General features: G+C 39.1%; 2 protein-coding genes across 2 annotated transcripts in view; one reads left to right on the top strand and one right to left on the bottom strand.

The window, feature by feature from the left end:
* Nucleotides 1–9,059, top strand: part of dmxl1 (Dmx like 1) — a 71,856-nt gene extending 62,797 nt beyond the window's left edge. The window contains exons 45-51 of the mRNA XM_084728486.1: nt 2,912–2,972; nt 3,404–3,531; nt 4,536–4,613; nt 4,799–4,890; nt 5,095–5,147; nt 6,047–6,264; nt 8,381–9,059. Of these exons, the coding sequence (XP_084584612.1) occupies nt 2,912–2,972; nt 3,404–3,531; nt 4,536–4,613; nt 4,799–4,890; nt 5,095–5,147; nt 6,047–6,264; nt 8,381–8,620 (870 nt within the window). The 3' untranslated portion in view covers nt 8,621–9,059. The remainder of the gene's footprint in view (nt 1–2,911; nt 2,973–3,403; nt 3,532–4,535; nt 4,614–4,798; nt 4,891–5,094; nt 5,148–6,046; nt 6,265–8,380) is intronic.
* A 4,456-nt stretch (nt 9,060–13,515) lies between these two features.
* Nucleotides 13,516–16,192, bottom strand: part of hsd17b4 (hydroxysteroid (17-beta) dehydrogenase 4) — a 38,259-nt gene continuing 35,582 nt past the window's right edge. The window contains exons 24-25 of the mRNA XM_084728485.1: nt 15,521–15,648; nt 13,516–13,985 (exon numbers count right to left, since the gene is read on the bottom strand). Of these exons, the coding sequence (XP_084584611.1) occupies nt 13,896–13,985; nt 15,521–15,648 (218 nt within the window). The 3' untranslated portion in view covers nt 13,516–13,895. The remainder of the gene's footprint in view (nt 13,986–15,520; nt 15,649–16,192) is intronic.

Genomic DNA, 16,192 nt, shown 5'->3' with positions numbered 1-16,192 from the left:
AGTGCAGGAGCATTAGGAAAATGGAAGGAGATATAATGGCTAACCTGAAAATTACAGAAAAGATGAGAAGAAGGTAAGGAGGCCAGGGCAGGGAAGCCAGCGAAAGTGTCACTTACAAATAGGTCTTGAAATGTCATTATACCATCCCTTTACCAGAGGAAAAATGCATCATCTATTAGGGATGGAGAAAAGTGTTTGCGAGTGTGGAGAGACCTATGGGATTACTGGTTAAACGGGAGGAGCTTGTTTGGAGAGAGGAGCAAAGTAGAGCAGAGAGCTACACCAAAATGAGAAATTTAGCCTCTAGTTTGCACTGTGGGGCATTTGCAGGATGCTGCCAGAATGGCAATTTCTAAATATTCACTGCCCAGTAGTAATACAAACCCGAGTTAAAGCTGGGACATTGTATAGAACATAACTGAAAACAGAACGCAATGATTTGCAAATCCTTTTCAACCTGTATTCAACTGTATAAAGTAGAAAGATGAAGTTATTTCATGTTTAAACTTATTAACTATTATATTTTCAGAAAGTTGTTGTGTTGCAGTTTGAAAATGAATCTTTGGACAATCATGGTTAGGTGTCATATCAGGGGAAGTCAGTTCATAGTCCAACTAAACCTTAAAAAACCATCAGTAAGGTCTCTTTAGCTTCTATAGATGGTACAGTGATGATTGCCATGGGTTGTGTATACTCCACACTGCTTTTCTGGAATTAATTGATGTTGTCTGTTGCTCTGGATCTGTCCTTCTTTGTTCTCAAAGCAAAATCCTCAAAGCAGTTTAAATTACTTTAATTAATAATTCATCTTTGTCTGGGCTCAGTTTGCCAAAAGCATCATGGCAGCTAACATTAGCTTCCCTCATTGACTTACAAAGGAACAAAGATGTTGCTGACTCGTACAGCTTGTGAGGCACAAACCTCTATCATTTTTATGTTTTTTTTTTTAAAGGAAAACTCTGTGGAAGCTGCTTCACTGAGTGGAGAAACTTGGCTTTAGCAGAGGGGAGGGAGATTGATTTGATTCTGGTGATAGCAGCAGTGTTTTTGAATCGAGTAGTTGTGAGTCATGTTTGTTGATATTAACCAGCTCAATCATTGCTCTTGATATGCAGACTGGACAGCAAGAGCCTCTCTGCATCATAATTATTTTACCAACCAGTCAGGCAGTGCGCTCAAGGTTGGAGCAGAATACATTTAGAGACAATAATAAATAAAATCCTTGGCAGACAGTGCTGTTAATGTCCGCCTCTCTGGGCCACCAGTCATAATACAGAACAGAAATACTAACTGAGCCACACTATATTAAGACAATTTATGCTACTCAAAGATAGAACAAGCATCCATTTATGCTGTAATTTAAACAGTATTAAATATGTACTGTGATGATTAAGATTGGAATTTTTCACCTTTTTAATTGGATTTTTACTTCAGATGAGCCCCTTTCAGACGTGCACCTGGTTATGTAAGTCTAATGGCACTTTCTATTTTACATAAAACTTAATAGTGATTTTACAAAGTCAGACCCAGTAACATTTCAGAGGCTTTAGCCTGAATTTATTGCTGTCACATTAACATAAAAGCTACAACACAACAAGGTTAAATAGGCACAGAGAGATAAAACATGTCTCGTTTGCCTTAAAGAGCGATGTATTAAGTGCACTGTCTCATACACCTGTCTCTGTTTAAGGATTGTCTCTGTCGTCGGATGTGAATGGTGTCTTTGATTCGGCTCAATAACGTCTTTACTACCCCTTCCCAGTCTAACCAGTTTTGTTCTGGTGCTCACAGACACATGATGTCTCCCATTTAGGATGTTTGTTTAGTCTCTTCTCAGTCAGTCTTGGTCACATCATCCAGTTTTCTTCTCAGTTAAGAACTTTGAAGTTGTTAATGAGATTCTTCTTATATCGAAGGAGTCTAAAATGTTTTTTTCCTCTCTCGGTGCAGTGCAAAACAGGTTTAAAGCCTCAGGGCGCCCTGATAGTTCACTCGGTAGAGCTTGCAATCCCTGTACTAAGGCTGAGTGCTTATCACAGCAGCCTGGGTTCGATTCCAGCCCGTGGCCTCCCTCTCTCCCACCGTTTCTGTCTTTCCCTGTCCTATCAAATGCAGGTGAAAAGTAATAAACTGATTAAATAAGTAAAAGTCTAAATAACAACCACAAAAATAATCAAGCTGGTGTTGTGCCAAAGCCAATCTGCCCTGTCAGTTATTTGTTTTCCCACATGTCAGGAGCGTCTTGATCATCAGATGATCTAGGGATTAGAGTTGCAACGAGCTGCAAGTGAATCGGCAACTATTTTAATAATCGATTATTCGGTTTGTATTTGGTGGCTCCATTTGTTGAATAAGGACAGGTGGATAAGAGAGTTGACCTTTGTTGCATGTCGTGCCCCTTTCTCTCTCCCCGATCTCTTGCCTCTTTACCTCACTCTAATGGCAAAAAATTGTCCCAAAACAAAAACATACAGCATGACTTTCTAAATTAGGCGGAAGAATTCTCTAAAAAATTAGGAACTTGATAAGAAAGTTTGGCTGTTCATTGATGAGAAGAGGGACAAGTATTCCTCAGATGCCTGATGGTCATTAAATAAGTCAAGTCAAACTTAAGAATTCGTCACTGATGAACACTGGGGCTCTTTGTGACTGACTGACAGTCTCTTTATTTATGTAAAAAACAAAAAAATGACTTAAACAGACAGAGGAATCCAACAGTTAACATATTCTTATATGTGAAAAGAGCTTTAGAATAGTAATAGTGTTAAGATTGTTCAGCTGAGTGCTGTTTCTTAACACTGTGCTTGTCACTGTTGTAAAGAATTCCTCTTTACCATAATGAAGCTCTGCATTGTTTTCTTCTAATGTTGGCTTACTAAAAACTACTCCTCCTCACTTTTTTTTCACCCAGATGATCAAGAGAAATATCAACAATGTGAGAAGAATGACCTCCCATCCCACACTGCCTTACTGTAAGTACAACCAGTATCTGCCAGTTGATTAGAAGAGTATGCACCTCTTAAAGGTGCTATCCAGACAATTTTCTCATCTTAAAAAGACCCTTCAGGGGATGATTACATCACCCAAAGTTTCTCTCATATACTGTGGATTTTTAGCAAGTGGCAAACTTTTTTTGTTCTTCTGGTTCCAGTGCTGCTGTGAGTCCTGTGTGTTACAACCTTGTAATTTTCAAACTGTAGAGTGGGGATTCACCTGTGAGGTGTTTGTGTGGAATAAAATTCCCAGCAGGTCATAAAGTGTGTGTGAAAAAAGCTGTTTCTTTCATTAAATATAAAATAGATGATTTGGGGAACAGAGATGAGCCAAAACCTCATGTTGGGACCTGGATGCTCATCGAGATGCACTGGAAGAAGAAATTAACTTTGTGTCTTCTGTTTTTCAGACCTGACTGGAGCTCAGGACGGTAGCGTGAGGATGTTCGAGTGGGGTCACTCCCAGCAGATCATCTGCTTCCGAAGTCCAGGCAACTCCAGAGTCACGAGGATACGCTTCAACCACCAGGGAAACAAGGTGATGAAGTCACACTCACACCATATGGACTAAACAGCTTGAACAGTTAACTGCGGTCGCACAGACGTCAAACTATTCTGAGCTCTGTGACACGGCTGCATTGTGATGCGAGCCTGTCAGATCCAGCAACATTTTCACACTTCCTCTCACAACTTTGCCATTCAGGCACGAACCACAGTGGGGAGTTTGGCTTCAGCACACATTGTTCTTCAGCTGAGTGATTCAACTGCTCTGAACTCAGGCACTTGCCTCAAGCTAATAATTTCCTCAGATGGTGCCTCTCCTGTGCCAGTGCTATCTTATCTGCCTGTTCTGGCCAAAAGAGTGAAATATGCTTTGAAAAATATTGGAACGAGAGGACATGCAGAGCACTTGATTTGAGTTATGTAAGTGGACTTATGAGGCTGCTGACGTTGTTTGGAAGATAATTTGAGGATGATGCAAACCACCTGAAGAGAGCAAACACAGGACTAGCATCAGACAATATGTTTTTGTTGATTAAAATAAAGAACGATTGTAACTAGGGCTGTACTGCAGAGTTTGAAGCTTCGTTCACAACACTGACATTTTGTGTTTTAAATCATGATTTGAATGCTGCACAGCTTTTTTTTGCACGTCTCTTCATTCTGTTTAAACCCTGTATTTCTGCACAGTTAAAGATGAGGATAAATCTTAGGTAATGGTATTACACTTTATGTAGAATTAATATGACACTTTTTTGTAGAAGTAACAAGTTAAACTGTGTAATCTGACTTACTGCATTTAGCTGTATTGCCATTAAATTTACTAAAGTGAGCCCACACTTCTGAATGTTTTGCCACGTCAGCTCATACATGAATATTGATAGCAGCATTGTTTGTCCATCAGTGTAGCAATATTGCAATACTGACGACTCAGGAACTGGTACCAGTTTATTATCTGTTCTCATTACTCATCCCTCTACTGTCTTCTAATTCCAACATAATGTCAGTGGTCTGATGTCTGCTCTCTGAATGTTTTTGTAGTTTGGTATCGTAGATGCTGATGGAGGTTTGAGTCTCTGGCAGACCAACACGAGTGGGAACGCACCCAAACCATATCTTGTAAGAAACTCACAGAGCCTTGTTTTTCTCTCTTTCCAATGTGCTTGTTTCTAGTTTTGTCTTGTCTAGACCTTCTCAGTGTCCTCACGCTTTTTCTTCCTGTCATTCTCATTTTTGTTTACTCTCCTCCTGCTTCTCTATTACTGTCACTATCACTAACCGTCTCCTTTGTTTCTGTCTGGCAGACGTTGCAGTGCCACAACAAGACAGCTCACGACTTTGTCTTTGTGGGCTCCTCTTCCCTCATCGCCACTGCGGGTCTTTCGACAGACAACAGGTGCGAGAGACTTGGAAGGAGAATTTCATCTCCGTTCGTCTTCAGAAATTATCTCCCTAAATTAATTCTGTTCCATGAACTTCTAATTAGAAGCTGAATCTTTTTCCATTCAGCTCCACTGTACCGTGGCCAAAAGGGATAATGACATGCCTTTTGACTGAAATGTTAGAATGGGTAGTAATTTGGTAATTTTTGACTCCACAGGAACGTGTGTCTGTGGGACACTCTGGTAACTCCTGCCAACAGCCTTGTACATGGTAAGAAGCAGTACAAGAAAACCATTTGTGTTTTTTGGATCAGCCTCATCTGAGCAATCAGCAACAATTTCATCATTGTTTAATTGTTGGTTTGTTTGTTTTGTTTTGTTTGTGAGCAAAAAGCTTATTTCCTGCCTCTGAAATGAGAATATTTGCTGTTTTCTTCATCTTCTGTTATAGTAAACTGATTATCTTTTGGCTCTTAACTGTTTGTCAGACAAAACAAACAACAATAAAGAGATAGTTTGGATTTTTTAAAAGTGGGTTTGTACCAATGTACCAATAGTCAGCGCATTACCTGCAGTAGATGGCAGTCAGCAGGAGTATCAACATGGAAACTAAGCAACAAACTGCTGAAATGCTGCGGACAGGGTCAGCAGCAAAATGTATTTTAGTCACATAAAAGAAGAATAAAAGATTAGTTTAAGTGTGCATGATATTTAGAAAATTTTCATTGCATTTTGTTGCCTTCAGGCAGCATTTTCCAAGTACTGCTCTGTCTGAAGCAACCAGAACCCTTCATCTCCATCATTTTACCCCGTAGAACACAGGGGCTGCTGGTCTACTGTGGCTTCAGTGGCTTTGTGTGTTTGTGTAATTTTGTGACTTTGGTGAACATGAACTAACCTTTGAAAACACCAAAGTCATACTAAAACACAAACAAAATAACCAACCGAGGCAGCGGCAGACCAGCAGCTCCCGTGTCCTGCTGGTGCCCCTCTCTGCTTATCCAAACTGGGGGGTGCGCTGACCGCCATCTACTGCCGGTAATACACTGGCTATGAATAAATACCTCATACAACTACCCCTTGAAATACCTCTCTCTATTTATTCCCTCAGACAGATCCATCTTATTCTCCACAATATCCGATCCTTCCCCTCTCTGTCTCTCTCCTCAGCTTTCTGCTGCCACGACACCGGTGCGACCGTGCTCTCGATGGCCCCCAGGCAGCAGCTGCTTATCACAGGCGGGAGGAAGGGCTGGATCAGCGTCCTGGAGCTCCCCCACAGACACCAACGACAGAGCTTCCAGGCCCACGACTCACCGGTCAAAGCGTTGGCTGTTGATCCAACTGAGGACTGCTTCATCAGTGGATCGTCTGAGGGTAACATCAAGGTACCTTCAACTGACTTCTCTTTCTTTATTTTTCATCCTTAAGTTAATTAATGCGATTGATTAAATACATTTCTGTTGATATGACATTTCAAGAATTACATTCCAGACAGGGGGAATATATGAATATTTATTAGCGTTTGTTTCACTGCTTTCAAGGTTAGTTGCAAGTAGACACCAGACAGTTTGTTCTGTTCAAGAATCTCCCAGAAAGGATAAGAATTTCAAGCTGAAGAAGTTTTGTGACTCTTTTTATTTAGACAGTCATTCATTTTACATGAGAGTTTCACTGGGAGCAGTTATTCTAAAAACTTGGACTGTGAAAGAGTTTTTATCTTTTCTTCTTAACAAAGTTAACCTGTAGCTGACACAATAGTTTTTGGGGGTGTTTGGCCCCCAGGTGTGAGTGTCCCTGCTCCACATCAACAGTCAGATGACTGTTGCATTTATCTACGAAGACAGTGAACAGTGAACTGTCGTACTTATGATTAACCACCTGCTTGGGACAACAGTGTGAATGATGGAGACTAAAGTGATGCGGGACAAGGCAAAGGAAAGTGTTTTGACTGAACAGGCAGGAGATGTGACCGTCTTCGGCTAATATATTTCCAGAGACAGCAGGTCTTTCATCTTTTCGCCTTGAATATGTTGGCGCAGATCACACAGCTGTCACTCCAAGGATGAAGCTGCTGCGTCATGCAGACGTACAAGAAATGGTGCAGTGCACATCTGCTTGAAATTCAAATGACTTTCATTCTGGATGATTGCTCACAAAAACCTCCCAAACCTGTGTGTGATGTTACTCATCCAAAGTCGTTAATCGTATATAGGCTGATTGAAAATTTTACATGGGTGTGCTGCAAATATATAAGCTTTTAAAGTGTTTGATGAGAGACCATGGAAGTGGAAGATTAACTAATATGTACAGACTTGAGTCTGTGAAATGCCTTATCAAATAATAAAGCTCCCAGGCTGGGAATACAAATCAAATAATACAAGTAACACAGAGCTCAGCGTCGTTCTCAGTGGACCCTCACTTGTTCCTACTGAGGATGTAAATCTTTAAAAACAGGTCACAAATATATAGTTTCATATTTTAAAGGCTCAACAGGAGCAACTGTGTTGTATTGATTAGTTGAATTCTGCATTTTCGTGTCTCGCACACTAAGTGCCCAACCCTCTTTGGTTTACAAGACACCAAAAATACAGTTACAGTGTTCAGACATTTCATTACAAGTTACAAGTTATCTTAGAGCCTGGTCTTCAACAAAATATCCTGCATTCTTTCCCAAGCTATTCTGCCACAAAAGGTTCCCTTCCTAAAGCACAACTCCAGCCAAAAGAAATCAACATAAACAGACATTTGGACATTTCAATAAAAAATACAGTACCAGTCAAATGTTTGGACACATCTTCTCATTCAGTGATTATCTTTATTTTGATTATTTTTCTACATTGTAGATTAATACTGGAGATAGCAAAACTATGAATTGTCTTAGATTCTCGTAGGCAGGACAAAAAATTTAATTCATTTTCAGTTTCACCTAGCTCACACGACAAAGTCTTTCCTCTGGCGTTGCATTGAACCTACTGATCTCTAGGGCTGATGGTAATGTTCCTTAACGTAACTCAGCACATAGACATCTTTGTCTTTGTATCTTTTTGGGAAGGTGGGGCGTACCATATCGTATCATTCTCAGCAATCTTGATATAAATTTTTACATAATGAAAAATTCATATTGTGATGTTAGCAATATTTTCAAATATTTCAATATATTCTTGACTTCATGGCAGCTTTTCTAAACAATTGTGATGTGTGTTTATGGGTGCTTTTTGCAGTGAAATTATGTGAGCAATCTGCAATCTTTTCTGCTTTTTTTTTTTTTTAATCTGCAACTTCTTTGGGGCTCAAACTCAGTGAAAACAGCAAGCACAAAATTATAAAATATAAAAGTGCACAGAGCATTGCTAAACATCAGTAACAATGACTAAACCTTGTGTTCCTTTCAGTACCTGTGACAAAATCCAAAAACAATGAAAAAAAAGAAAGATATATGGAACTTGGGGAAAGCTACAGTGATTGTTCATAACCTGTGTGCATGTTCCCTGGACTCCTCAGGTTTGGAGCCTGGCCACACAGTGTCCGCTCTACACCTTCCCCAACGAACATGCTCGCCAGTCACTGTTCAGGAACCTCGGCACGGGCGTCATGCAGATTGAGGTGGGACCAGCCAGTCACATCTTCTCGTGTGGGGCTGACGGAACCATGAAGATGAGGATCCTCCCCAACCGCTTCAGTGTTGTCAATAACAACAACAACCATGGCAACCTCAAGACCGATGTCAAGTTCATCATATAGATTAAAAAAAATAAGGTGTTAAAAGCAATTTAACTGAATAATGTGAAACGCATTTTATGATCAAGCGACGTTGCCAGCAGCTGTTGGAAATACCTGACTGGAACAGCGGCAGTCGGGGGTTCATTTTTCTGGGAACGACTCGAACTACAGAACAATGATGTCAAATGTCAGTGTAAATGAAGGTGGATTATTCATAGGATTTACAGACTTTCACAGAGTGAGAGCGTGTCGCCTCTCCTGTGCTTTGTGTGGCACTTGAACCCAAAATTTGGCATTAAAAGCCGACCAAATGCAGGAGCCTCAACAAGTGTTTTAAACTGTATTGGAAGTTAAAGTGGGCACAGGGTAGCGACAGAGGGCACAATCAGTTGGACTTAACTGAAAAGGAGACAAACCCAGCTGGGGATACTCCGAAACAAACTCTGCGTCTCCTGAACAACATGTGGAGCCCTTTTTTTTTTTTTTTTTTTTTGCACATGACGTGAAGCTGTGGAAGGATCAGGAGTGACAAGAGACTGAAGAGTCTGCGGCTGCAGCATTGTTCTTCTCATACAGCATCACCATATCTCTTAGTTCATAATAGTGAAGTGGTCAAAATTGTGGACACAGGTGATAAAAGTACAGGAGACTGTATGCAGTGTGTCCTATAGGGACAACAAGTGATCCCTTCAGGGGTTTGAACGTCACCACAAGACTGGACAAAACTGTTGAACCCGCCTAGCACAATGCAGTAAGGCCAGTGGACATCATACAAACAAAGCACATTATGTCCAGTCACAAGGATTCATGGCGCATTCTGGTAATCCAGATACAAATGAAAAGCATAGGACCAGGAGTTTTTCACGATCAAACCGCACTTAGAGGACCAGTGTGTAGGATTTAGTGGTATCAAGCAGTGAGGTTGCAGATTGCAAAAACCTCACCTCACCCTCCCCTTCCAAGCGTGTAGGAGAACCTACAGTAGCCCCCAAAACTCGCAAAACAAAGCTAAAGGCAGTATCTGAAGCCAGTGTTTGGTTGTCTGTTCTGGGCAGCAGTAGAAACATGGCAGTGCAACAAGGAGGCCTCCCTGGAAAAGGACTCGGTATTGTGAGAACTTAAACTTGAGGGCTTTCTGTCAGAAAGACTTTAGGAAGTCAGGTGGTGTACTATAAAGACCGACAAAGTCAGACAAAGCAGGTTGTGGTGAATGAATGGGTCAAACACAGGACTTGCACCCAGAACAAAGTTTGTGTTCCACATAACATCAAAAGTCAATTTTGGCTTAGACTGTCTTGACTTTTTATTTTGTTTTGTTTTGTTTTTCATTATTTTCAGTTTTCGTCACAGTTGGTAAGGTTTAGGCAACAAAACTACTAAGATAAGATCATGGTTTGGGTTAAGTCTTTCACAATGTTAACCACCTGATAGAAAGCCTTTCTGGCAGAAAGCCCTGAAAGCTAATTCTCTCTGTAGACATAAGTGCTCATTCTAAGATTAAAAAACATATTGATTCTTTTTTTTTCATGTGATTATATTCTAATCAAAACATACTTGTGAATATTATATTCCATATCTGCCATATTCTGCCGATAGATCCTTGTAAATCTTACACACTGGTCCTTTAAAGTATTACATGATGTCAGCTTCATATCACTCTTATTGCTTCACGTTTGGCTGTGGCTCTCTCCCAGCCTGACTTGAAATGAACATTTTGATTTTATAAATTGTGCGAAGAGTAACCATATCTTAAATTCAAAAGACCGTTTTTGTTTTTTGGTGGAGATTGATACCATGCTCTTGTTAGTCAGGCTTTAGCCTGCAGCTGCTTAGCTCAAAGACTCTTATATAGATCAAACAAACTGTTAATTTGTCAGTTTTAGGTGCTGGCTGGTGAATTTTCTTATGTTTGGACAGGACCAGGATAGCTCCTTATTTTCAGTCTAAGTTGAGCTAACCTGTTGCTGGCTAAAGCTTTATATTTGACAGTGATGTCAGTTTTCTTCTATTCCTAAATTTGTGATTTGAGTTTACATTTTCCTAGTTTTCATGGTCTACCTGAATGCGCCATATGTCTTACTCTATTTGCACATAAAAAAATTAAGCTAAATTATATGTAGTGTGATGCATATAACTACACATGGCTGGATGATAGTAAAACAGTCCAGGCCTCTGGTAATAAAATTAATAATATATAGTACGATGTTTGTTTATCCCAGGCCTAGATTTAACCAGTGGTATTAATATTCTTATTCTTATCATTATTGTTAAGTGTCCTTAATATCTGAAAACTACTTCTGCCATGCTGGCACAGTACTGCTGTACTGCTGATCCTGATAATATTGATTATCATTGATATCAAGTTGCACAAAGTAGCTTTAATTTAACAAGGCCCTCGTTAACATGGGACACCATGAATAATACTTTTTCTGGCTTTTTTTTTCTTCTTTTTTGGAAATGTTGAAGATGTAGCAGGAACCTTTGCTGTTGACAATGAAAAGGGGTTTGGGGTGGGGTCAGTTAAAACAAGTTTTAATGAATTATTCTGTTTTGTTGTGGAAATGTTTTATTCCAATAATAATGTACTTCTCTTTCATCGACTCCAAACTTTTATTTCTCCATATGGACCATATTTGAAATCTGCCTTGGAAACTATTTGTTTGCCTTGTAGTCTTCTTAAATTTATCAGCAGACTTGCTTCACCTGGCTCGCCATTCAGTTCCTTTGTAATTACTTTAGCTTCACTTATTTTTTTTTTTATCATTTAATTTCTTTATACATCATCCAGATGCAGCACATTGCCTTCAGTACATGCTTGGAAAATGTAATCTAGGTTGGTGTGTAATATGATGCGTCTTCCACATAAAGAAGGAAGGAGCTCAACTGTCATTATAGCTGTTTAGTCAGAGAGTATAATCCATTAAAGCTAAAACTACCCATAGAACCTTGTTCTGCTGCTGTAGGAAAACAAATGTACATGAGCTTTGACTTCAGGGAGGATAAACTGAGGAAACCCTTTCAGATGAAGATGCAGTTTTATTGCAGTTTTGTATATACATAGATCCATAGAGTAGGTTCCTCATAATAACTGCATAATCAACCAACAACTAGTGGTAGATACACAGTGGGTAATGACAAAAAGCCACTATATGAAGAATATCATTCTGTACAAATATAGCTATATTTATGAAATATGTTCATATCTAGGACTGATTAATCAAAAGGCAGGTTTAATGTTCTTTACCGCTTTTTTTTTTCTCTTATTGGTTTATGATTTCTTTCTTTCTCATTATTTCCTGATGTGGGCTTTAACAACCACACCGCAATTTCTTTTTTTCTCCACGAATCAAACTGGTTGGAAAATGATGTGTATTCCTGCAGTAACTTGAGAATAAAATAATTTTTATCAAAGCCAAACTAAAGTGGAGAATAAACTACATTTTATCAAAGCAAGTGCTTTTTTTTCCTCCCAAATACTGCTTTATTTTCCTTTAAAGACTTCACAAATAGATGTGCGTCAGGGTGTAGCTGTTGCGTGAGTAGATTAAACAAACTCACTTGGCTTAATAAAAAAAAAAAAAAAACACATTTAACTCTGACTTCTTCCTTCTCCAATCTTGCAAATGTGAATTTGATCAGATAATTCTAATTTTATAATGAAGATATTGTGTAAATCGATGTATTATATGCAGAAAATGTACCAATGTAATAAAAAAAATTATGTAACATGAGCAGATGTTTTTTTTTGTTTTTTTGTTTTTTTTGTAATTTTGAAAACAGGTGACCATCATCTCAACTTATCAACAGTCACAAATTAGGGGAAATATAAGAACAGCCACACACCACAACTTCTTATAGGTTGGGTCTGATAAACTTTACAAAGTCATCATGTACTTATTACATCCAATTCATCTAACAACAACAGACAACAGACCAAAACTCAAAGACTTTTCATTTACTGTCTTTATGTCTGCAAATTCTCACGTTTAAGAGGCTTGAAGCAGCAAATGTTTGACATTTCATGACTGCAAAGAGTACGGTCATCTTCTCTGTCTTTGTTAGCATATTGCGACATTTGTGTTACGACCAACAGCTGTCTATATATTTTTAATTCATTCTCTTGTTGCTCTGTTTTTGGTCCCTACCAACTTAATAAATATCTGGCTCTTTAAGCTGCTAAATGCTTCACAATGTTCCGTTGCTAACTGAGTCTGTCTGCTGTTTGGTGCTGAACAGGTAGTGTTCAGAACATTTTTATTGGTTTTTCACTGAAAACAGCTGCTGCCACTTAAAAATAAAGCAGTGAGTCAACCAAAGTGTTAAAGTTGGTACATGAGCTGAAACACAATAAAGCTCCATAAGCCAAGAGCTGCTGCATTAATGATCAAATATACAGAAATGAGCTTTAAGTCTGCTTTATTTCAACAGAAGACCAGCCTTTGAATTTCATTACAATGACATTAAAAATTCAGTGGAAATCATTATTTTCATAACTAGCAAACTCTACATTCCTATACATATCATAAGGTTTCTGTTGAGATTACAGTATCAGGTACAGGACTACTGGTGAAGTAGTCATCATAATGAAATCCACCGCTGAATTATGGCTTAAAGGTAGAGTCAGCAAAATATGTCCAAGCTGTTCTTAAACACATCAGGAAGTCAAATACCAGTGTTATTGGTTAGTTTAATGTCCCGAGCACAGCAAAACAATGAGAACAAATGAGGAAATACAGGCAGAGTGCAGAGTCTCTGCAGATGCAACCACACACTTCTAGTGATTGAAAGGGAATATGTTTTTTAGGAAAATGTTGCAGATTATACCTTTAAGTCAGGCTGAGTTTTGCATTCAGCAGAATTGTGGTTCACTGTAGTGGACACTTGTTTCTACTAGTGCGGTACAATATCTTACTGAATAAAAATGAAGAAGTGAAATTGAATTAAATTAATTTAAAAAAAATGGTTAATTTAATTTCATTTGAATGTTTAAAGGCAGATGTGTTAAGCGCACATTTAGCGAGGACGGACCCAACCAGCTGATGTCACGCTGAGTTCTATCGCTGACAAAAAATATTACTTTTTCTGTACAGACTTTGTACATGTTATGATTACAGTGAAGGTTAATTTACATGAAAGAATGTTAACGTTACTGGCTAATTTTCCATGCATTTCCCTTGAGAGGCAAAGCATGATAAGTGCACACAAATAAATCAAGGACAAGAAGAGAAGACAGACGGTGAGAGCTGGTTGGCTGGTTATCAGTTCCTGAAGTCATCCGATTGGCTTGTTGAGGAGCTCACAGCTTGGCGTAGTCCTTCAGGATGACCTCCAGTTTCTGACTCAACATGATGTTCCCTCTAACCTTCAGCTTGCCAGAGAAGAAAGCCTAGAAAAAACAACATGGGTACACTTGAGTAATTTCTTTCCCCCAAAGTCTCCTCTGATTTCAGGCTGGTTGGCTGTTAGTCGTTTCAAAGTACACACAGGGAGTAAAACAAGGCCAAATGAAAAAGCAACAAGCCAGGTCCTAGGCCAAAGGGAATATGTGACTATTGGCGCTCTGGCGGCAGCACAATGAAATGAGATTCATATTCATAAGATTCAGAGCTGAGAGATGCAACACAAAACAGACAAAACAGACTTCCTTGGCTAAAATCAGTCGTGGACTGGCGGTTACGACGACCCCGAATGACAGTGAGCAGCGTCCTTTTTAACTCCACCAACTAATTTTTCTCCAGATCATCCTTTTATCGTCAGAGAGGCTGGAAAAGTCCCCGCCTGAGAGATCTTCAGCCTCTTTGTAAAGAGCGCACACACACACACACACCAGCCTCAGATCAATATGAAGCGCTCCAGGAAGCATAGAGATTCTGTACAGTGAGAGCCACTCCCTGTGACAGACGAGATGCTACACATAACAAGTAGCGTAGATTGATTACCCACGCCGAGTGCTTTCTGAACTCCGTTTGATAGATCATTGCTTTCCATTTTTCCTCTGACACGACGAGATCAAGGCGAAACTTATTACAGATTGAAGGGCTCTTCAAACGCGCTTTGACTTTAATTAAAATGTACAAGAAGTGATGTTAACATCAGAAAAAAAAGATGAGATTTAAAATATGAGGCTACAGTTTCACAATTTAAGCATCTGTTCTGCAAAACTTCAGCTTAACTGTTCTCTTGCAGGAGTTACTGAGATCTACAGTTATAGTATAAATCTGGCTTTCACGTGGATAAACATGCAGCAAAAAAATACATCACACTACATCAACAGAGATTCATTGTCTGACTACTTGTTAGGGATGGTCCCAAATCCAAATACTTTATTCAGGAAAATAATGCAATTAAAACAGGTAAGTACATTTTTATACAAGTACTTAATTTTAATATGAATGAGGATATGGAAATAATTAATTATATGCCAATATTAAAGGTCCAGTGTGATGTACGATTTACAGGGATTTATTAGCAGAATATGGCAGAAAAATATTCATAAGTATGTTTTCATTAGTGAATCATAACCTGAAAACAAGAATCGTTACTTATTTTATCCTTTTTGTTACTTGTTACTAGTGGCTTCCATGTTTTTCACGAGTTTCGCGGCTACCGTAGTTCCTCCTCCACGCTTGTAATGGGAGAATGAGCCGAGGTATTTGCAATCTGCAAGCTCATCAGTACATGCCATAAAATTTTACACACTGGTCCTTTAACTCAACCAAGGCTTTGTAGCCTATACAATAGTATTACCAATCAATATTAGTTAAGAGAATATAACATTTGCCAGATTTAACATGACTCGTGGTAGAAACCATGGCCACTCCTGGTCTTCTATCCAAATACAGATATAGATCATTCTGATGGTTGAACAGATACAGATACAAATAATGACATCTCTGTGCACCTCTACTACTTGTATGTTACCTTCTGAGGGTTGACTTTTCCCTGCACCACCTCCATGAAGTCTTCATCCGACACTGTGAAGGTCACATCAGCCTTCCCGCTGTAAGGGCCTTTCTGCAACGAGCCGCTGCCGTTCTTCAGATCAATGGCTGGAGGAAGACCACGGAGGGAGGCGGGGCAAAGTAGAGATAGAAGATGAAATGGAGTAATAGAATGTCAATGTTTTGGAAAACCGTATAGAAAATTATGCAAAAGATACTTGGGTATGAATCCCTCTGAGCTGCATGGTACATTATCTGTGCGATTTTAATTTTACTGAAAAGAATGTAGAAATAAGAGATTGCTGTCTGGTCAAAAATATTAGAAAGAAACAAAGAAACAGAAGAGGAAATCTACAAAATGGAAAAACTGACAGATTGTCTGAGATTGCAAGAAACGCAGCCGGAAGAAAAGTGGGAGAAATGAACATTATTCACAACCCAAACGGTGACGAAGAAGACAGAAAGGAACAAGTGATTTAGGTAAACGGAGAGAATGGATGGATGATTAAAAATGTAACTCCCAAATGATTTTTTGCTGGGTTAGTTGGCTTTGTCTGCTTCACAGCTCACTTATGTTCTGAGTTATTATTCAGTCATGAACACTGGTTTTGTTCTGCTTTTAATGGTTTATTTGACAGCTTGTTAGCCTGTC

This window comes from Lutjanus erythropterus, chromosome 10, assembly GCF_056507025.1.
Source record: "Lutjanus erythropterus isolate fLutEry1 chromosome 10, fLutEry1.hap2, whole genome shotgun sequence".
Lineage (NCBI taxonomy): Eukaryota > Metazoa > Chordata > Actinopteri > Lutjaniformes > Lutjanidae > Lutjanus > Lutjanus erythropterus.
The sequence above is the reverse complement of the archived record's forward strand: the minus strand, read 5'-3'. Positions and strand labels throughout refer to the sequence as shown.